General features: G+C 50.3%; 1 protein-coding gene across 1 annotated transcript in view; it reads right to left on the bottom strand.

Annotated features, from left to right (window-relative positions):
• The window catches only part of USP7 (ubiquitin specific peptidase 7), a 63,461-nt gene extending 41,428 nt beyond the window's left edge, over window positions 1–22,033 (bottom strand). The window contains exon 1 of the mRNA XM_045072141.1: window positions 21,880–22,033. Within this exon, the coding sequence (XP_044928076.1) occupies window positions 21,880–21,961 (82 nt within the window). The 5' untranslated portion in view covers window positions 21,962–22,033. The remainder of the gene's footprint in view (window positions 1–21,879) is intronic.
• Between the last annotated feature and the right edge of the window lie 800 nt (window positions 22,034–22,833).

The raw sequence follows: 22,833 nt of genomic DNA, 5'->3' as shown, positions 1-22,833 counted from the left end.
TGAAGGAAGAGGGGACATCTGGGTGGAGACCACCGAATGAAAAGGAGCCAGGCTGGCAGAGGCCCTAGAGAAGCACACTCTGGATAGAGCCAACAGGGCCAAGGGCACTGGGCGAAGGAAAAGGTAGATGAGGTTCAGACAGAAGGTAGGCAGGGCCAAGGCCATGGAGGGCCCTGAAGGCTACGATAAGGCTCTGAATTTTTTAAATGTTCCCGCTGTCTCAGCAAGCAGCCCCTGACCTTCAGGGCACTTTTACAAAAGATAAAACCTTCTGCTGCCCAACCTGAGATGGTCCCAATGCTCAAACCTGGGCTGCCACCCCCAAGCACCCATCTGGTTGAGCCTGTCCTGACCAACACAGGCAGGAGCTCCTCTGGCCATTCCAGAGAATGTGGATGAGGTGGCTTGGTTTTATTATTGTTTATTACTATCTGGCTCCTCAAGACTAGGTGGCCAGATTGGCAGCATTGTAAACAACGAAACCACGGCTTAACACCGCTACTCTCAAGTGCTCTGGTTTTATGGCTTGTATGATTTTATGTACAATTTGGCCACATGCAACTCCCATGAGGGTGACTTCCAGGAGGCAGTCCTGTCCTACTAACCAGGGACTTCCTTGGTCCTCCACCTCTGGTGGGTCACTGCAGGGCCCAAAAGCAGTGCCCGCAAGCAGTGCCCGCACAGCTTCTCTAAGTCACGGGGCCTGACAGTTCAAAGCAGACCCACTGTGTTGAGACCTGACAGACAGCTCTACACTCTGAAATAATCCAGATTTAAATTAGGTATATAAAAATAAAACCCCCAAAGACAGTCACATATGAATTTGTGCTCCTTAAATGAAAACATTTGTTTGGGGCCTCCAGTTTGGCTTGATTATGCAAAAATCATCAGTTCCCAAGAGGATCGCCCTGCCAGTCACATCACACACTCTGGCGACTGGTGTGAATGCCGGCGGGCACCAAGAGGGGCTACCATCTGCACGACTGAAGAGACCATAATTATGTCCGCGCCGCTGGTGCACACATACCGTCTTGTTCCACAGAAAAAGAGAACCGGCATGATCTGCTAGCTTGTATAGAAGAAACCACTTGTGGGAAAGAAAAGGAAGTCCCGGCATCCCCAGCAGAGACCAAGCTTCAGGGAAGCCACAAGACTAAGGTAGGAAGTACTTGCATCACACCATGGCCAAAGGATTAATATCCAGAATACACACAGTTCCTAAAACTCAACAAACAGCCCAACTACAACAAATAAGAAATTCATAAAAAATACAAACACCTAATATATATGCTCAACTTCCCTAACTAAGGTGATACCACTTTTTATCTACCAAATTAACAGAGAAAAATACTGGAAATGCCCACTGATGTGGAGGGTCTCACAAAATCAGCGGTGTCAAACGGCTGTCAACTATTCGACCCAAAGGCTGTATGTATTAAAACCAAAAAGCCAAATACCCTTTTACTCGAATGTCATTCCTAGGAATCTATTCTAAAGAAAACCAGCATTCATCCCCAAAGATCTCCACTACGCATACCATTTCCATTTTCTTTTTTAAGATTTTATTCATTCATTTATTTGATAGAGAGAGAGAAAGCACAAGCCGGGGGGGGGGGGAGGGAGAAGCTGACTCCTCGAGGAGCAGGGATCCCAATGGGGGGGCTTGATCCCAGGACCCAGGGATCATGACAGTCAAAGGCAGATGCTTAATCGACTGAGCCACTCAAGCACCCTGAAGTATCATTTTTTTGAGAAAAGTTAAAAACATAAATGCTCACTTATAGGCATATTAAGGATTACATACAGTACAACGTGTCCAGAACAGGCAAATCTATAGGACGCTGATTAACGGTTGTCTGGGTTGGGGGCGGAAGGCAGGAGGGGTCCTGACTAGGGACTGCAAGAGTTTCTTTTTGGCCTAGGAATCTTGCAAAACTGTGGTGACAGCTGCACAACTAAAACAACTTTTTTATGCAAAAATTCACTGCACTGTACCTGAAATGAGTGAAGTACAAGGTGAATTAGACGTTAAGGAAGCTGTATTTAACAAGATGGAGATGGGGCAGCGGGCTGGCTGTCCGGTGGGTATCTGCCTTCAGCTCGGGTCATGATCCTTGAGCCCTGCTCAGCGGGGAGCCTGCTTCTCCCTCACCCCCACCCCCGGCTCATGCCCACTCTCTAATTAATAAATATTTAAACAAACAAAAATACTGGGGAGACAGAACGGAACAGAAACAGGCCGCTCTGCACGGGGACAGAGCTCCACAATCCCAACTACTTCCAAGGGCCCCGCGTACTGAGCGACGTGCACGACAGAGTCTGCGCAGCTGGAACACACTTGCTCCACTTTCTGCATTTTTTTCTCTAAAAAGAGTATTCAACATTTTGGTATTTTGAAACTTCAACTATCTAACAGAATTCACTTACGTGCGGATATCCACTCTCACTCAGGCAGTCTTAAAGAAAGTGAACTAGAGGAAGGGGGAATGCCCACCCCGAGAGGGGTCACCAACGAAGACCTACATACATTAGGTACACAACGCTTCCTTCTGAGGAACGGAGTCTTTCTTCCTTGCCTTCTTGCTTCTGTATTGTTTGTATGAATGGTTCAGAGAACATGTACAACCTTCAAACGAAGTAAACACACACACAGAGCAAAGCAACCTGGGGTATAAAAGGTACAAACCAAGTCCTGCCTAAGGCATGACATCAGCCCAAGAGTGCGGAGGAGACGCACCAGCAGCACATCTGGAACTGGAAGAGACTGGGAGTCCTACAACAGTCCCGGACTACGTGTGGCCTGGAAAGTCTGTTTACACTTTGGCAAACGGCAGCAACTTCTTAAATGTCCAGATTTTTCTTAAGAACTAGATTTTTTTAAAAAGGAATCTAGGGACTGAGGATGAGGTCAAATGCAGAGTAGAGATTTTAAGCACTCTCGATTGTCCTAATTAAAAACTTAAAAAAAAAAAAAAAAGAGTAGCCAGAAAGAGCCATTTCAAATAGGTAACTCTATTTGAATAAAACCACAAACAGCAACCTAGAAGGGCACCTGCCTGGCTCAGTTAGCAGAACAAGGGGCTCTTAATCTTGGTCAGGGTCAAGAGTTAGAGCCCCACGTTAGGCACAGAACAAACTTTTTAAAATAAAAAAATAAACAGCAACCTAGGACAGAACACTAAGTTGTTTCTGGTTTCTTTACGCACTGGTGCAGGGAGACTACCACTTACCACACCTCCTCCTCAACCTCCTTTTTAGGGGACCCACAGGGCTATGAAGAAACAGTCACAATCAATACCTTTTAAACCACTAGTGGCCACAGAAATTGTTTAAAAGTTCCTGGGAGGAAGACTAGCTTCCCAGAGAACAGCAAAGAAAATCTGGTTTTGTTTAAAAAACAAAAACAAAAAATACAGGGAGGAAACACTTCCATCTACAAACCAGTAGAGACCTCGACCATCTGCTGTGCGCAAGCAACATCTCCTGTGAGAACTGGACATTCAAGATGGAAGGGTCAGCAGAACAGGACACCATGTTCATAGACTGAAAGACTCCTTCCTAGTCAAGATACCAGCTCCACAAATTCACCTTTATGTTTGAACATAATTCCAATCAGACTCCTGAAGATTTTTTTTTTTTTTAAGATTTCATCTGTTCACTTGACAGAGAGATCGCAAGTAGGCATAGAGACAGAAGCAGGCCCCCCGCCAAGCAGAGAGCCCAATGTGGGGCTCGATCCCAGGACCCTGAGATCACGACCCAAGCCAAAGCCAGAGGCCCAACCCACTGAGTCACCATGAACCTCGAAGATTTTTTTTTTTTTTACTTACAGATGATTCTAAGTTTTTATGGAAAAATGAACAGAATATAGCAAATGAAGCAATTTTGGAGAAAACACAGTCTGAGGAATTACACCACCTGATTAAACTCACTCTAAAGCTTCAGTAATCAATACGGCAACCAGAGTAATGACAGGGCGTGTTGTCTCAGCAAAGGGATGAGCACACAAATGGCACAGGAGAGCCCAGTAACAGACCTACACAAATGTTACTGTTCTTGACAAAGGAGTAAGCCATTCCACGGAAAAGGGATGGTCTTTCCCACCTATGGTCCAGGAACAACTGGACATCCACAAGCCACAAAAAAAAACCCTTCAACCCCATAACTTACACAAAAATTAACTCATAACGGATCTCAGATACAAATATAAGATGTAACACTCTAAGACTTTCAGAAGAAAACACGTGTGGTGGGGCGAAGAATCCATACAAGAACACTTTGACAAACTAGACTTCGCTTTTCAAACTGAACGGTTCTGCTCCAGAAGGACACCGTTATGAGAAAGGACTAGCTACAGATTAGGAGAAAACGCATGTGCGTCACCTCCCTGACAAAGGAGGTGCGTCCCCAACAGATAATGAGCTCCCCTCTTGACAGCAATAAAACAGCCCAACACTCAGACAGATACTTGAAGCACAACACAGAGACAGCAAACGAACACCGGCAGAGTTGTCTGCCCGGCATCTGTGAGGTGTGCGCACATCAGAACCACAGTAAGATACTACTGCCCACCTGTAAGGGTGCTGACAAGGCTGCGGATCAACTGGCTCTCCAGGCACAGATGAGGGACGCATGATGGCACAGCCGCCCGGGGAGTTTCCCGTAAGGTCAACCATACTGTGCCACATGATCCAACACTTCTGCACCTTACTCCAGAGAAAGGAAAACTCACGTCCACACAAAAGCTGCCACAAAGATTTCGAGGGGCATCATTCCTAGTGGCCCAGCTCTGGAGGCCAGCCAGACGTCCTTCAGTGGCAGCAGGGAATGCACTTACACGGGAGAACAGCTCAGCCACAGACGGAATGGACCATTCAAACACCTACCTCGGACGCTACTCTGAAGAAAGCAGCCAGTCTAAAAGGTTACATGCTACACGATTCCATTTACACAACATCTGCAAAATAGTGAGGGACTGAGGACACATCTGTGATTGCCAGGGGTCTGCAGCAGGGGAAGGCATGACTACACAGAAAAAGCCCAAGGTTTCGGGCCGAGGGAACTGCTCTGTATCCTGACTGCAGCAGTGGTCACATGAAGCTGTACAGGTGTTAAATTCACAGAACCCCCCCCCACCACCCCCGCCAGAGTCAGTTTTATTTTATAGTAATTTAAAAAAACAAAAGGGGGGTGCCTGGGTGGCTCAGTGGGTTAAAGCCTCTGCCTTCGGCTCAGGTCATGATCCCAGGGTCATGGGATAGAGATCCACATCGGGCTCTCTGCTCAGCGGGGAGCCTGTTTCCCCCCCACCCCACCCCCTGCCTGCTTCTCTGCCTACTTGTGATCTCTGTCAAATAAATAAAAACAAAATCTTAAAAATAGGTGGGGGGAAAATCACCTGTAGGGCAGAAAGAAGAAATAATTTACTGACTCTATTTTTTTTTAAGATTTTAATTTATTTATTTGACAAGAGAGAGATCACAAGCAGGCAGAGCAGCAGGCAGAGAGAGAGAGGGGGAAGCAGGCTCCCCGCTGAGCAGAGAGCCTAATGTGGGAGTCAATCCCAGGACCCTGAGATCATGACCTGAGCCGAAGGCAGAGGCTTAACCCACTGAGCCACCCAGGCGCCCCTACTGACTCTCTAAACACACACTCCCTTGATATAAAAGTTTCTGATATTTTAAGTACTTGGGAAAAGAGAACTAAAGGATTCTATACAAAAAAATGTATGGTCTGACTCTTCCTTGCCCCCAAGATCTTCATATGGTTTTATACAAAGCAGTACACAAATGTCTGCCTCAAAATTTGCTTTTTCAGGGGAGAGGGAGCTGCAAATGTCAAGGAGCCAGGGAAGGGCGACAGGAACAGAACTGAAAGCGCATACGTGCTGAAACCCTGGTCTAAGAACACACGCACCACGTGCCGATGCACTGAGGTACATAAACTAGCTGTGCTGGTTAACAAATCATGTTTAAATCCAGAAAAATTTCCCAATGATTTCCAACTGTTCCATTCATACAAACTACTGGAAAACAGAGAAAATGGGGGGAGGGGGAGATACAAATAAAATAAATATTAACAAGAGGAATGGTAGCTGTTATAAAGGGTTGAGAAGGAAAATAATCAGAATCACCAGCTATTTTTGGCTCAAGTGCTGTCTCTGTGGATTCTTGTGCAGTCTGTTACTCATCTTAACAGAATCATCGTCTATACACCCTTGCCTGGGGGTGTCTACACCCCAGTCCCTGGCACCTCCCCACCACGGGGCCAGCCAACAGCGCCTGCTCCCTCCCCACGGCAGCACCCAAAACAGCTGGGACAGGGGACAGCTACTATGCTGCCCTGATTAGCACCCAACCACACCTTCCCCCATGCTGTCAGTTAGTATCAAGACTTTTCATACACAACCCAAGTCAGAGGTCTCTGTCCCAATTGAGCTTTCTAGAACTGTTAGCCACAACCTTGTTCCCAATTAAGTAACAGCACAAGGCTGCCACCGCACATAAACGTGACTTAGGGACTAAATGAATGGTACAGACAAGGTAGATTCAAAGTACAAGACAGGCACCTGGATGGCTTAGTCCCCTAAGGGTCTGATTCTTGATTCCACCTCAGGCCATCCTCAGGTGAAGGTCCCCAGTTCCAAGTTCAGCACAGGTCTGCTTCTCCCTCTCTCTGTGCTCCTCCCCAGCTCATGCTTTCTCTCTCTCTCAAATAAATAAATATCTTTTTTTTTTAAGACCAATGAATTTCAATATAATAGAAAAGTTAATTCATAGGGTTTCAAACTGGCACACTGCAATTAACCTTAAGAAGCTACCGAAGTTGGTACAGTATCAAAAAACTGTCACAATTATCTGAAAAGGCTATTAAACTACTGTTCCCTTTATGATCTAGGTGCCTCTGTGAGACTGGATTTTCTATTTCTACTAAAATACACTGTAACTGACAGAAAGCAGAGACAGAGAGAAAGCAGAATCCAGCTGTCTTCTGTTAGGCCAGACAATAAAGACATTGGTAAAAAATATAAAAATAACGCCATTCCCCCATTAAATTTTTTTGTTTTGGAAAATACTTATTTCCTATAAGACATATGTTATTTGTGTTTATCATTCCTCAATAAGCAAGACTCGTCCTAGTTTTAGCTTTTCAGATGGCAATCAACGACAAATGTAATCCCGCCTCCTGATAGCTCTTCAGCGTTCTCATCAGTTTTAAAACTTAACAGGATCCTGATAGCAAAAACTCTGATAGGCCAAAGACCACACCAAATGGCAGATCTATGGTGTGCCAGGTTAGCTAAACCGGAATTACAAGCCCTACTTTGCAGAGTTCCCACCTGGGAGCCACTGTGCCCCAACCTGACAGGCCAGAGCAAGAAGCCCATGTTCCTTTATGCCTGGGGGTTTCTCTGCCTTCTGGGCCATTAGGGCACCTGAAGTCATGAGAGGCTCACAAGGATATGGCTCCAGCTCAGCCTCCCCTACCCTGCTTCCCACTCCTCTTCCCTTGTGGACTACATGTCCTATGGACTCCAGCACCAGACCCATTAGCAACAGACTGGCAGCAGCTCCCACAGCTATGCATGGTAAAATCCAGTAAATCGGGGGACCTGGGTGGCTCACTCAGTTAAGCACCTGCCTTCGGCTCAGGTCATGATCTGAGGATGGAGCCCTACATCGGGCTCCCTGCACACTGAGGAGTCTGCTTCTCTCTCCCTCTATACTGCTCCCCCACTGCTTGTGCTCTCCCACTCTTGATCTAAACCAAATAAATAAAATCTTTTTTTTTTAAAAATCTGGGGCGCCTGGCTGGCTCAGTGGGTTAAGCCTCTGCCTTCGGCTGTCATAATCCCAGGGTCCTGGGATCGAGCCCTGTCCCTCGGGCTCTGCTCGGCAGGGAGCCTGCTTCTCCCAACCCCCTGTCTGCCTCTCTGCCTACCTGTGATCTCTGTCTGTCAAATAAATAAAATCTTAAAAAAAAAAAATCAAATAAAATCTTTATTTGTCAAATAAAATCTTAGAAGAAAAAAAAACTACCCTCTACTGCCACTCTGCAGCTCTGCTCGAACCCTCAAATGACACGGATATCCCCACCGTGCACCACCCAGTTAATTCAATTTAGTAGTTCTGAAGCGTATGCATAACCACAAAAGTTTCTCCCTTTATTTTTTTAAGACTTTATTTATTTATTTGCAGAGAAAGAGCACAATCAGGGGAGCAGTAGGCAAAGTGAGAAGCAGGCTCCCTGCTGAGCACGGAGCCCTGATGCAGGCAGGGCTCAGTCCCAAGATCGGGGGATCATGACCTGAGCCGAAGGCAGATGCTTAACTGACTGAGCCTCCCAGGCGTTCCCCAAGTCCATTTAAAACATTCTGAAGAAAACCTACTGCAAACGGCAGAACCACGAGCACCAAAGCATCTCCCTGACCCAGCATGAACCACAGCCCAGGTTCTACGCGACAGAGCACGGATCCAACTACAATGTGGAGAAACCTGGGCTGGGACTCTCCGTGCAAGAAGCTGGACACAAGAGACCACATACTGTAGGATTCCATTTATAAGAAATGTCCAGAAGTGGCAAATCTGAAGAAAGAAAAGAGTGGTGGCTGCCGAGACTGCAGGGAGAAGGAGAGTGTCCCAAAAGAATACAGACAGGATTTCATCTGGGAGCAATGAAAATGTTCAAAATCTGACTGCTGAGGGTTGCACAACTGCGAACATATTCGAACCCACCGAGGAGCATGCTTTGATGGGGGGGTGGTGATCTACGAGGATTATGTCTCAACAGAAGTTGCTATTTTAAAAATCATGGTGACTAACACATTTTATTGAAACGACTTATTACAGAAGGGCAGGTGCAAATCTAATGTTTTATAACTGTTACCAAAGCAGGTAAAATGAAGAGTTCGCATTAAACATTGTGGCATGTTCCCATAGGATTGAAACTAAAATGCAAAAGCGCAGTACACTGGACTGGCACAGAAAATGACCCAGGCTCTCCGCTGGTCCTCTGACCTCAAAGTGTGATGGGGAGTAAAGCAAAGAAACAGCACATACAATGTGTTAATTACACAACCACGAACATGTCCAGAAAATACAAAGGTGCTTCTCTTCATCTACCGGAAGCCTTGCCTCTGGCTCTCACCTCCAGTTCCCTGGAACTCACGCGCTCTGCATCCAGGCATCTGTCCCTCACAGCCCACTCCCCAGCACCACCCCAGGCCTGGTGGCTTCCGCACCGCCAATGCAGTCCTCCTCTCCACTTCCAGAACGCCACCTCCTCACCTCCGGGGCACTCTGTTTCTACTCTGCAGTAGTTACGTGCTCACAGGACCTGTCTGTGGTCCACGGACCCTCCTGAAGTAAAGGCTTATTACTCCTGCGTCTCTGCAGACCGCACGCACCACCCCCCCTGCCCCAGCCCCGCCCAGTATCTGAGGAGGTAACAGTGAGTTTACCAGCACATCTGCGCTTTGCTGAGCTGGTTTGGGGCAACTTCTTCCTCAGTGATTACAGAAGACCCACCATGCTAGCCCATTCTATTCAAGGCAGCACGCACCATAGGCAGAGCTAACATCCAGTTCACGGGGAGCATCCCTGCCCCTGCGAATGTTCTGTGCTCTTGGAGACCTTCCATGGCTGTGCCATCCAATACCAAAGCCATGACCCCCGCGTGGCACCCAAGGAGCCCCTGAAAGACAGCTAGTTAGACTCAGAAACTGAGTATTTAATTTTACTTAATCTGAATTAGCTTAAACCTACTCAGCCATGAGTGGCTGCAGTACTGGACGGTCTAAGTCTAGAAACTGCTCCATCTCTCGGAGCCTCGGTCTCTTCATCTGCTGAGAAGGCTTGACACTTTCTGCTCCAAAGCAAAATTCCATGACCAAGTGCCTTCTGATAAAAATACCCAAAATAAACAATGAATTTCAAGAAAAATATAAAGGCCTTAAAAAAAGAAAGAAAGAAAGAAAGAAAGGACTTCATTCATCAAAATAGAAATTAGATTATAAATAACAGCCTCAGATTTCCAAGGAAATACTGGCCCTAAAACATTGGGATGTGCAATAGTAGTTCTCCCTCTCCCCATGTACCTCCAAAGTAATTCATAACCAACTCTAAATTGTCAAGACTTAGGAGTATGGCAGCGACCATGCTTTCCACATAACCCCGCGATACTGGGACTGAGTTCCCCATCAAGATGACCACCAACACCCACCCACGGTGGGTGAGCACACAGACTTGTGGGACTGGCATCGGGTAACATGACGTTCATCTCAGAGATCACGTGCGCACACACATCCCCAACTAGGACACCCATGAGCCACCTCCCTCATCTGCACCTTCTCTAGACACTCCCAAGTCAACCAGCTTGAAAGCCTGAATATTGCCAGGGTGCCGCTCAGTGTGGCAACAGCTACCTGGGCCATCACTGCGTGTTACCCATTGTTCCGGACATCTTCACTCCTGGCCACATCCTTTGAGGCCAAAACTTGTGTCCCCTATCTTCCTCTTTTTTCCCCGAGAAACTCAAGCACAAACCATGACCAATAAATATCCTGAATCTATTACCTGTAGCATGAGGGAAGTCATCCATCTGATGTCATGTCCAAAAACGCACACTTTTAGAGGGAATTATAGAAATGAAAGATCCTGTTCTCACACAGTGCAAGGTCTTATGTTGTGCTGTGTGGGCAGAGGGGGCGTTCATGAAAACAGACCAAAAGGCCACACTGGCTTGAGCTTTCTTTACTCAACAGGCAAAGACTAGCTAACACTCAACCATGTAAGGGTTTCTTTATTTAAAACTGCTCTGTTGGGGCACCTGGGTGGCTCAGTGGGTAAAAGCCTCTGCCTTCGGCTCAGGTCTTGATCCCAGGCTCCTGGGATTGAGCCCCATGTCGGGCTCTCTGCTCGGCAGGGAGCCTGCTTCCCCCCCTCTCTCTGCCTACTTGTGATCTCTATCATAAATAAATAAAATCTTAAAAAAATAAATAAATAAAACTGCTCTGCTACAGGTTTGGACTGCTACAATCACTTTTCAAAGCAAACATGCTTCCCAAAGTAGCCTACACACACACCTATATACATATACACACAAACATTCTTTAATTCCCTGTCATGGAAAGAGACCTGAAAGGAAAATATTCAAAATATGCCATAAAAGCAATGCCACAAAGCTAGCTGGCAGCTAATGAAGCAAGAAGAGTGGCCACCCAGGTCACCCCACTTCTTCCAGCCCCTGCTTCCTTAAGGAATCCGGGGCTCTGGTACCCAGGTCCGCAGAATCAGGGACTCTGAAATGCGGGACGTTTGCGCCCTGAGCTGCCGCTAAGCCCTTCTCAATTTCTCATCACTCTGCATACCCAGAGTTCTGAATGGTTTGCTTTGGGGATGATTTCATTTCAGCTCAGGATCTTATTATAACCTGTTACTGAACACCTGATACAGTTACTTCCATTCTCTAAGGGGGGAGGCAGACTCTACCTGTGAAGACACACCATTTTGCTCTGGATCTTCTTATGCCCCCAAATTCCTCTTGCTGAAGCGTACATGCGGCCCCAGCCTATTTTGGCAGTGAGCTACTTTCTATATTCAAAGCATGTGGTGAACCACACAAAAACGTTCAACTCGGAAGGCCAACTGCAGCACAGCACTTTGGGGTGGTAAGGTAAGCTACGCGGGAGAAGGCAGCACAGGGGTGTCACTAAGAAGCAGTAACCACAACTTCTATGACCAATGGGGCCTACTGGATATGACGACTTGTAAATGGCTGTGAAACCAGACTGCACGGGTTCAAATCCTACCACTGACCCTGAGGATTACACAGTGCCCGGGCTCGCTCTGCTGTGAACCAGGGATGACTGCACATCTGAGAGCTGTAGTAAGAAGCGTGTGAGTTAACACACGGACAGTCTGGCACACAGTGAGGAGCCCTCAGTGAGCGTGAGCTGCCACACACTCATGGAGCGGCTCCAAAGCCTCCTACAGGTTTGGGGCCAGCTACATATATCGGGCACACACCTGCTGCTTCTCACCCACTTCCCCGGATCCTGCATTAGTTTCTGGTCGCTGCTCCAAAGGATTACATAAACAGTGGCTTGAACAACGTACATTGATTCTTTTACAGTTCTGGAGATTAGTAGGAGTCTGAAAACGGGGCTCACTTGGCTCTCATCAAGGTGTCAGCAGGACTCCCTTCTGGAAGCTCCAGGGGACAATTTCTTTTCTTGCCTTTTCCAGCTTCTAGAGACCTCCCCCATTCCTCGGTTCCCCTTTTCATCCTCAGAGCCAGCAACCGCCTTCCCACCCCCTCCCACCCCACACCACCCAACCTGGACCTGGACCTGCTCCTTTCACATATAAGGACCCTTGTGATTACACTGGGCCCACCTGGGCGGCACTGGATAATCTCCTCATCAGGGATCTTTAATCACCTTTGCCATGTACGGGAGTACATTCACAGGCTCTCGGGATTGTGACATGGACATCTGTGGGGGCCATTATGCCACCCACCACAGATCCTAACCCTCTGCAATAGACGCACAGGTCCCAATCTGACCAACCTTATCATGCCATTCTACATCAGCCTCTGACCACCCCAGCAGTCCCTACCCAAACCAAGCTGTGCCCTCTCCTCGACAAAGCAGCAGCGACCCACACCCCTCCCCAGGGGAGCCAGTCCTGTCCCTGCTTTGTGGCACAGACCCCCTCCTGTCCACCACTCCTCAGAGCCCTCCCCTGAGGGCCTCCCCTGCACATGGGTTCCAGGAACCCGCACTCAGGGGGTCACACCCCGGGGTGCCAGCACTACACCAGTTGAGATGGGGATCCAAAATGTCTGTCCTGCAAACCGGGCTCTTTGAGCACCACAGCAAGCAAAGCCTGCGGCCACAGGGTGTAACAGAGTCAGAAGCAAGGCTCCATCCCAGAACCAATCAAGCAAGCAGAAAGGACAATGCTAAAACGGACATGCCCTGCACAGCGTCCGCAAACTGGTGTCCTTCTGTGGACCAAAAGCACAATGAAGAACCAGCATAGAAACTTTCCAGCAATCTGACTTTCCCCCAACACCAAAGCATGGGACAGTAAGGGTATGCTCAAAGCAGTGTGGCACACCACATGGGGGAATGTCACACCTTGGGAGAGTCTAGTGTTCATTTAACTGTAACCCGAAAGTAGGTGTCACCCACAACCATTTCTCTGAATGAAAGGTAACTTAGGGGGGCGCCTGGGTGGCTCAGTGGGTTAAGCCGCTGGCTTCGGCTCAGGTCATGATCTCAGGGTCCTGGGATCGAGTCCCGCATCAGGCTCTCTGCTCAGTAGGGAGCCTGCTTCCCTCTCTCTCTCTGCCTGCCTCTCCGTCTACTTGTGATCTCTCTCTGTCAAGTAAATAAATAAAATCTTAAAAAAAAAAAAAAAAAGGTAACTTAGCTTTACGTTTGTTTAATAGGATACAGGTGAAACTGTCCAGAGAAAAATTCTGGAAAACCACCCTCCCCCCAATTCTTATGAGTATACCTCCACAGCGGTGGGCTCAGAGGAGTTTCAGCAAAACAGAAATGGCCTCCGAGTAGTAAGACATGCCGTCCATCCAAGCAGGAAGCAAGATTATTTGTTACTTTAAAAACTACTGCTGTACGCTGCATTCCTTCAAAGTGTGCATGGAGGCATTCAATAGGGGGAAACGGCTATTTCACACAAAACTGTGTTTGGTTACCATGTTGGAACGCCACAGTTACAAATGTAATCGAGTTTCTTTATATTAACAGCCTATACACACAACTTCAATGAACTTAACAGTTTCTGCAATTTTCTTTTTTCATATGTGTTTGTTCTAATAACTGATTTCAACAGTTAACTTTACATTTGCTGACTTTAATAATCAAATGGGGCTTGTGTTTTGTGGTTCTATTTTATTTCACTTAAGTAATTTTTTACACTGTATTTCTACAAAATACGGTTTAGAAATTGTCCATAATGGACTAGAAATTTAGGGAAGAAACCTGGTTCTTCACCACAAATAACCAGAGAAACCTTGCTGTATAGGGCTTGCCCCAAAGAACTATTTTATTCATTTTACTTGAATTTTCCCAAGACATACTGTAGTTTCAATGAAATCCCAATGCTACCTGAGACCCCTCCAGCCTGAGACCCCTCCACGATCTGAAGAGAGACCGTGTAGGCCAGCTCTGGCCACTGACATTCTGCCATTGATGGACATGCCCTGGACCTGCCCTGCCCAAGGTGGTGGCCACCAACTACATGTGGCTATTCAACACTTGAAATGTGGCCAGTCAGTTGAGGAATGCTTTTTGTTTGTTTGTTTGTTTTTTGTTTGTTTGTTTGTTTGTTTTAATGGAAGCCCTACACCCACTGTGGGGCTTGAACTCATGACCCTAGATCAACAGTCACACGCTCCACCAACTGGACTGAGCCAGCTGGGTGCCCCAATTTTATTCCAATCCCAAAATCGCTGCCCCGCAGCTAGTGGCTACCACATCGCACTGCACAGGTCCTCATCCTAACATGGCATCTCCCCCTGCCCCCCACATGAAAACAAGTGGATTTCTGGAGAAAGATGGGTCTAAAGTTGGAACATAACCTCGGTTTGTTCTCATCAGAACCAGGAGACCTCAAGAGCGTCAGAGAATGAGGAATCCTTCCGGCAAGGGCAGCACACTGTTCCCTCCCAGGAGAAGCAGCTCCTTAGCCACCACAGCTCCCAGTCTTGAGAGGGAGGGTCAGCCCAAAGGCTCAAGAAGGGACCACAGCACCCTGCCCGCCTCCCCCTCCAGATGCTTCCGAGGGCATTCTGCTAGTCCACCCTCTCTGTACACCCTCTCAATCCTTAACACAATCCTCAAAATACACGAGAGCATGGCTGAGAATCGTTGGGGGCGATCCTTACAAGTGTCTGATGCTTACAAGACAGCAATGTGGACTGAGGAACGTTTTTAACCACTGCACATAGTTTCTGCGAGTAACGTCTCCCCCGGGGCTAGAACGTAAGACGTACTGGACGGGGGCAGGAAGAAGCACGAGGAAAAGCTGGGCGCTGCAGCCACAGGAACAGTGGAGAAGGCTTACAGGTACTTGTTTGACAACAGCCACTGCACAGGGTCAATTAAGCGCCTTGAGACAGAAGGTATTCCCAAAAGTGCATTGATGAAATACACCTGCAACCCCAGCCGCACGGCTCTTACGCCTGCTTATAAGGGGCCCTCAGCAGACGCATCGGAGCAACAGCTCGTGGCTTCCCCTGAAAAAGCCCCCATCAACTCCTCAAAGTACTAGGAATCGGGTGGCCGAAGGGAGAGCAGAGAGAAGTTAGAAAGCCACCCAGACACCCTGGGGCATATCGCGCTCTCCAACAGAGGTCACCTTAATACACTCATACAACCAATTTCCACACCAGAGGCAGTTTAGCAACTCGCTGTGAGAGCCAGACCTTGCCCAGGTGGGTACTCGGAGGGCTGGCACCTAACGCAAGACACTGCCCTACCGGTCTCAGGACGGCAGGAAAACCGATTTAGTCACCAGCATGGAATTCAAACCAGAGACGGCCCTGGGTTTTGATATTCTGTGCCAGGCAGGAAAATCACAAAAAACAGTTGTGGTCACACAAGGGAACCTTTTTGTCTACAGCTTTTAGATTTTCAATGACACTTCCCCCGCCCTCCCCCAAAAGAACAGAGGACCACCACCTTGAGACTTGGACTCAAGTCTCTCAACACTCACGCTTCAAACACTGGGTAAGCTAAAGCCCCCTCGGGCCAGGTGTCCTGGGCGCTTGTAAAAAAAATACCCGAGCATCTCCGACCCTATAAGCAGCTGTGACCTCAGAACGGAGGGCTACACCCCTCATGGCTGCCCTCAGAACTGAACTGTCTACAAGGCAGCATACAGAAAGCCCAGTGAGGGCCCAGCCCACACCCGGCACGGAGCTCTGCACTCACTGTAACCCCTGGAGGTTCCTATCCCCAGCTCTCCTCAACCTGACCAGGACAACTACGTGCAGTGACACCACTTCTCAGGGTGTGTTCTCCCAGACGCCACTCTCCCTCCCCACTCTCCTGCCAGTCTCTCGTTTAGCCATGTCGTCACCACGTTCTGGAAGCATTCAGCTCTTGCCCAGGTCAGTGTATTTCATGACATAAGAAACTTTCTCGTTACCCCCATCCCCCTACTCCCACGCTGAATTCACCAGCCCTCGGAGGTAGGCCTGCTTCTCTTGAAGAGAATTTCAACACATCTGACTTCTCAACTCAACGCCAAGGCATGTGTTAACTTACTAGAAAGATGGCATAACTGACTCTTGCCTACGCATGACACTCAAAATCCTGCTTCCTCCAACTTTCTGAAGTCCAAATTAGTTCAGAACAAGTTCACGAGCAGGTGACACCGAACATTTAACTGTCACAGTACATGCTAAGAAATACCTGGTTACAACACTTCGTCTCCAGAGTAAGATCCTTTCAACTTGGAAATCAAACAGAAATACCCAGGCTACATACATACTACTCATCCACAAAAGCAGAAAGAATGACAAAAACACCTTTCAAAATACTCGGAAGAAACCTTCAGTCATTTAAGAAAGTCCATCAATGCCCTGTCTGGAAAAAAGCTTTTCCTTCCAAAAGGATCAAAAATGCCACTTGAGGGATGCCTGGGTGGCTCAGTGGTTTAAAGCCTCTGCCTTTGGCTCAGGTCATGATCCCAGGGTCCTGGGATGCAGCCCCACATAGGGCTCTCTGCTCAGTGGGGAGCCTGCTTCCCTCTCTCTCTGCCTGCCTCTCTGCCTACTTGTCTGTCAAATAAATAAATAAATAAATAAATAAATAAATAAAAGAAGCAACTTACCTTCAAGACAATGACACTGAATTAGCAGCTTATGGAAGCAACATGGGTTCACTTTACTGAGGCTTTCTCTTCCAAACACCTCCTTGCCAGCCAGCGCCTGTTCTACCACTTAGAATTGCTGTTTCCTGAATGAGGATCTCCCACAAATACAGTGGACCAAAAAAAAGGATGCCTTCCACACAGACCACCACCAAGGAAGAGGCGGGTTCACGTGTGGTGACCGCATCATCTACGGACTCTAATGCAAGCCAAGCAGCTGAGACGACGTTTCTGGTGTAGAAGGTGGCACTGAAACGGGTTCTGAACCACTGTCCTGGGGTATCTGTTCTGTTTGCATTCCAGAAGGGAGAGGCCACCAAAGCCAGGGCTGCCCCCATGAAGCACTAACCTGCGTGAGCTCAGAGCTCAAAGCACAAAGAAAGCCCAGGCCAAGTCTGAGGATCCCGATGGCCCAGCCTGGACTGCACGAGTTCCCACATCCAGGGAAAACAGCCCACCTGCGCCCTCCTAAGCAGGGGGAGGTGACAGGGCACAGCAGGCCTGTGGGCAGTCCATTTTCATAGGTGTGTGAGCTTTCGGAACGATGGAAGCAGAAACCAGTAAGAAGGTTGTTGCAAAGTCCCAGCATGAGGCAATAGGGGCCTCCTTTAGGGTGGTGGCTGGAAAACCAAAAGGGCTTCGTAACAGGAGGTGGGGACCCAGGGAAGGATGCAAGGCCAACTCCCAAAGTCTGGAGACGCAGTGACCGGATTCTCCACTCCAAATTCATCACTAGATGCTTGAGAAGTTTTCCAAGAACAAGAATACACTCATCGGAGGGCTACTCAGCTCAGCACACTTCAGTGCCCGTGTCACAATGCCCCAGACCCCCTGGTCTCCTCCATTACCCACTTCATGTTTCTTAAAATATTAAGCCATTCATCTTAAGTAACTATTGAGGCATCTCAAGTGCAGGATTCCATAATGGTGCTTAAACTGAGGCTCATTATGTTTTCTTCCTAATCCACATGAAGACAAAATTCCTGTAGGGCACTGTCTTCACACCACCCAAAATCCCAACATGCTCCGTTCCTTCCTAAGTAGATCCCTTCCTCGGGTGGGAGGCACTTTTACGAGGGCTTTGTCCCTCCTCCCTCACAATTAACCTTACAAGATAGGACTGACCTCCTTTTGGAGGATGCAGGAAAACTGAGGCACCCAGAGCTTAAGCAATGTGCCATGAGGTCACACAATGAAAAGGCAAAGTCCACACTCAGACGCGGGCCTGGCCGGAAGCCTGTGCTCAGACACCACACCGCCCTGCCACGAGGAGCTGTTGTTTACTCAACAGCCCCTTTCTTCCTTTCCGCAAAACTAATCCCAAGAAAATAAAAATGAAGGAGGAAATTATTTGCTTTCTTCCGGTATTTGCGGTTATCAATCTTTTATTTGTTCACCGATAATCAAAATCAGCAGCCTGAGAAACTGCGGAGGGGCGATGCCCGTGGGGAGTAACTTCCAATCCTATCAAAACCTGACAAGCTCAGAGTCAGATGTTTCTAGGTCTGGCCTAATTTCTTCTCTATTTCTTCTGGGTTTTCAGAGTTGATTTTCATTTCGTAGCCTCCAAGAGTTCTTTTACCAACCAAAACTAACAGTGAGAGAAAAACCAAGACTCTCATATTCTGTGATTTTTGTCTCGTTACGGTGCTATCTGAAGAGGAAACCTGCATTTTAGAATAAAATGCACAGGTTTGGTTTATCCGGGTGCATGTGTGCAAGCAACTCACTTTCCACTCTCAAACCTGCTCCAGCAGCACAGTAACTTGAAACTCCACCTACCCTCAGGAGTTTAAAAGAAACACAAACCCACCCGGGCTGCTGCCCCCCAGACAGAAAACACAGACGTCAAAGATGAATTCTTTGCAAAAACTGCAGATGACTCACTGATCTGCTCCCAGCTTGGGGTCCTGAGAGCAGGGGTCTGAGTGTTGTACAAAAAAAGTCAAACAAAACTGTCTGTCCCCATTAGTCTCAGAGATTACACCGTGAAACACAGACTGCTCACGCGGGCAGGGCAGAAGAGCCAGGGAAGGAACATCAGGGTACTTACGTTTGAGCCAGCCAGTCTATGTACAGGAACAAGGCCTTGGGAAAACTTCCTGTTGACTGGACCCGGCATAACAGACCAGATTATCACCTCTGCAAGTACTCAGGGGGCAGAGGGCTGCACAAGTCACTCCTTCAGCCCCTCGGACTGCACCGCCTTGGAGTTAGATAATGAATAAACTGCTAAGCAAATTCCTGCCCGGCCAGACCCACGAATGCCACTGCTCCACAGCTCTGCGTGCCTCCAGCCCTGAAACGTGGGGCTCAACTGCTCCAGGCCTCGCATGTGGTCCGACCCCGGTGAACTGTCAGCACGTTCCCCCAGCCCCTTCCTCTTTGCCCCTCACCCTTCATAACTCTCCCAACTGCTAAGAACGAGCCATCTTTAAAATAACTAATCCCCGAGCGTTGTTGTTCTCCCGTGGATAGGCTAGGACTGTGCACTGCGCAGAGTTCAGTCGAAAGCAGATGCTATCCCAATAAAGTGAAGCAGGAGGAGAGCAAACTAACATTGACCTATTGATAGGAAAAAACCAACCAACCAAACCAGTCTCCCAAGCTCCTTCGAAACCTGCCCTGCCCAGGAGGGGTGGGTAGGATGCTCTTCATTGACAAAGCCTGCCTTTCCTCAAGCCCATCAGAACCCTGACAGTTTGCAGCTGATGATTCGACTGGACTCAGGACAAAGACACCCAACAGGTTCAAGGTACTACCACAGCCCAACATATGAGGCCAACTAGAGTTGATATTCACTAAATTCCACTCCTCTGGCTTTTTAATACCAAGGTTTCTTTCATGCTTTCCGATCCTCAACTACAGTATCTAAACCTAGCACCACGTTTTTGCAGTGAGAAGGCTAAGAAAGGCTGGCACAGGCAGCTTTCTAAACCACACACCTGTGGGTGCTCACAGAGCGCTGACAATCGTGACAATCAGAAGTCCTACAGAGACAAGGTACCTTCTGCATAATGAATGTGGGACACAGGTCCACTCAAAAGAACCCAGTTTCTTAAGTTTAAGGAATCAGCATTACTAACTGCAACCTTCACCAACCACTTTTGAGATTTTAGTGCATCCCCACATTAATGATTTTAGGAGTGACCTTTCCAAAGCGAACTTTGATGATAAAAAAATAAAAGCCCAGGAGGAAAGAAAGTAGTCTGGGAAGCATGCATGGACTTCTGAAACCTCTTCCACCACCCTTCTACACACCCCAATCTTACAGAAAAGTCCTTGGAGCTTGTGGGCAGGACTCGTTCCCCCAAACACACAGCTCTGTCCCAGAAACAGGCTCTTCAGCGATGTCGACGTTTATTACTTCTCACCCGTGTTCAAAAACACTTGGAAAGTGATGAGACAGTGGACATGGGACATCGTATGCCACCACTAATGGACTTTTGTCTTGATGGACTGATATTCACGAAGGAAACTGAACAATGACCCTTTTTGTTACACCGCATAAAAGGAATATACAAAATTGTCTCAACAACATATTCCTGTGACTGGCTGTTTTAATCACATGTGCCAAAAGCTCTGGGGAAGCTACTGCCTTGCTGAGGCCAACCAAGATACACAGCCCAGGGCCGTGGTGTGGACTCTGCTCTCCTGTCCCCCATTACTGCCATTGTTAAGTGCCACTGGGAAGCGCTTTCTGCAGGCATTTCCATCGCTTTGCGTCCTGCAATCCGGCAAGCCATTTTTTTCAGTGAACACCGAGTTACCAGCAGTAAGTTATTCACAGGGGAATACCAGACATGGGTAAGCGTTCCCCCCAACCAGGGTGCAAGGCCCCCACACGTGTACCCACTCCACAGGACAAATGGTGCTTTGCCTCCGCTCCCTGAGCAAGGTTCCATTCATTTACACAACCCGAGATCCCCGTTCAAACCAAGTTAAGAACATTCACTGCTCCGCTCACTCAGGTACCCCCTCTGGATTCCTGCCAGTCTCACCCCTCGACGTAGGTAAGAAAGCTATCTTTTAAGACTTCTTTGCCTTTGCCCTTAAAGTAGTTGGGGCCACGAGAAATAAAAGATGCCTTTAAATGACCACCTCCGCCGGAGCCATGTAAACCCAAGACTCTTTACATCAAACCTTTACAACCAAGACCTCGTATCTCAAAAGTACTTGGGAACACTGCCGGCACAGGGGCAGGAAATTTAGTTACCTCTGGAGTCAGCTTTGATTCGGGTGTAGGTAGTCATGTGCAGCGAGGGCTTTCGCGTAGTTTCAAACACACACCTGGCCGGATGCTGACTGTACCGCACAGAGTGGGACACCACACGGCCCCCACAAAAGAGGTAACTTAGAAACGAAGAGCGCGCGCGCGGCTCAGAACTCGGGGGCCAGTCCAAAGGCTGAGAACATGTGCCTTCCTTGCAGGTGTTTCAAAATGAAGCCCGACGCTAGGAAGTGGCGTTTTAAAAGCGATCCGGGGGAACGCCTCGCAGCCCCGGCGGGCTCTCCCGGGGAGCGCACGAGAGCAGGTGCGGACGAGCCCCGCGTCCGCGGAGGGCCAGAGCGTTCCCTGAGCTCGCCGGCCGGAACCAGGCCAGACGAGGCAGGCCCCGGGGACGCCCGCGAAGGGGCACGGCCCCCCGCAGCCCGGCTCCCGACCCGGCGGCCGCCAGCGGCCAGAGCACGCCTCGTCCCTGGGCGGCCGGGGCGCCCTAATTCCCAAGCCCCGGCTGCGGGCGCTTTGTGCCGGGAGGCGCCCCGGACAATGAGCCGGGCAGGGGGCCGCCGACCGCCCCCCGCGCGCGGGCCCGGCATGACGGTGCAGCCTCGCCCGGCCCGGCCAGGCCCAGGCCCGCGGCCGCCGGGGCCTGCTTAAAGATGGCGAGCCCCTCGCGTGGCTCCCGCGGCTCCCCCCGGCCACAATGGAAGGCGCCCCCCGGCCCCGCCGCGGCCGGCCCGCGGGCCTCACCTTCCATCTCCATGTCCTCGGGCTCGCTCAGCTGCTGCTCGCCCGCTTTCTGCTGCTGCTGCTGCTGCTGCTGGTGGTTCATGTCGGCCGCGGCCTGGGCCTCGCCTGCGGCCGGGAGCCCGGGCTGCGGGCCCGGCGGGCGGGCGGCGGCGGCGGCGGCGAGCCGGGGCGGCGGCGGCGGCGGCGGCGGCGGGGCGGCCTCCTCCTCCTCCTCCCGCGCGTCGTCGGCGGCGGCGGCGGCCCCGGGGCGGCCCGCGGCGGGCGGCGGCGGCGGCGGCGGCGGCAGGGAGACGCGCACGTACTTGCTCGCGATTCGCCCAATCTCGGCGCCGAGGCGGGCGGGCGGCCGGCGGGCCGGGCCGGGCGGCCTCGTCGCTCGCTGCGGCCGCCGCCGCCGCCGCCGCCGCCGCGGGGCCCGCCTCCCGCCGCCGGGGCCGGGGCCGGGGCTGCGAGGCCGCGGGCCGGCCGGGGGCGGAGGGCGGCCGGGCGGGGGCCGCGGAGTCAGCCCCGCCTCGGGCCGGGCGCGGCGGGAGGGAGGCCTGGCCGGCCGCGGCGGGCCTGCGGGGCCTGGGGCCGGCGGGAGCGGCGGCGGCGCGGGCGGGTGACGGGCGGGCCGCGCTCGGGGCGCTGCGGCCTCCGCCTCCTCGGCGTCGTCGTCGGGGCTCCGGCAGCGGACGCGGCGCCCGGCGACTCGGCTCGGCTCGCTCTCAAAATGGCGGCGGCGTGAAATGTCACATCCGCATGGGGGGCCCGAGAGCGAGCGAGCGAGCGAGCGGAGAGCGGGCGGGCGGCGCAGGGAGCGGGCGGGCGGGCGCCGAGCCGGAGGGCGGAGCGGGAGCGGAGGGCGGAGCAGGGGAGGCGGAGCAGGGAGCGGCCCGCCCGCCGCCCGCAGCAGCCACGGCCGCCTCGGCCCGCCCGCTGGCTCGGGCTCCCGCTCCCGCGGGGCCGCGCCCC

This window comes from Mustela putorius, unplaced genomic scaffold, assembly GCF_011764305.1.
Source record: "Mustela putorius furo isolate JIRA1106 unplaced genomic scaffold, ASM1176430v1.1 tig00004007_pilon_pilon_pilon, whole genome shotgun sequence".
NCBI lineage: Eukaryota > Metazoa > Chordata > Mammalia > Carnivora > Mustelidae > Mustela > Mustela putorius.
The sequence above is the reverse complement of the archived record's forward strand: the minus strand, read 5'-3'. Positions and strand labels throughout refer to the sequence as shown.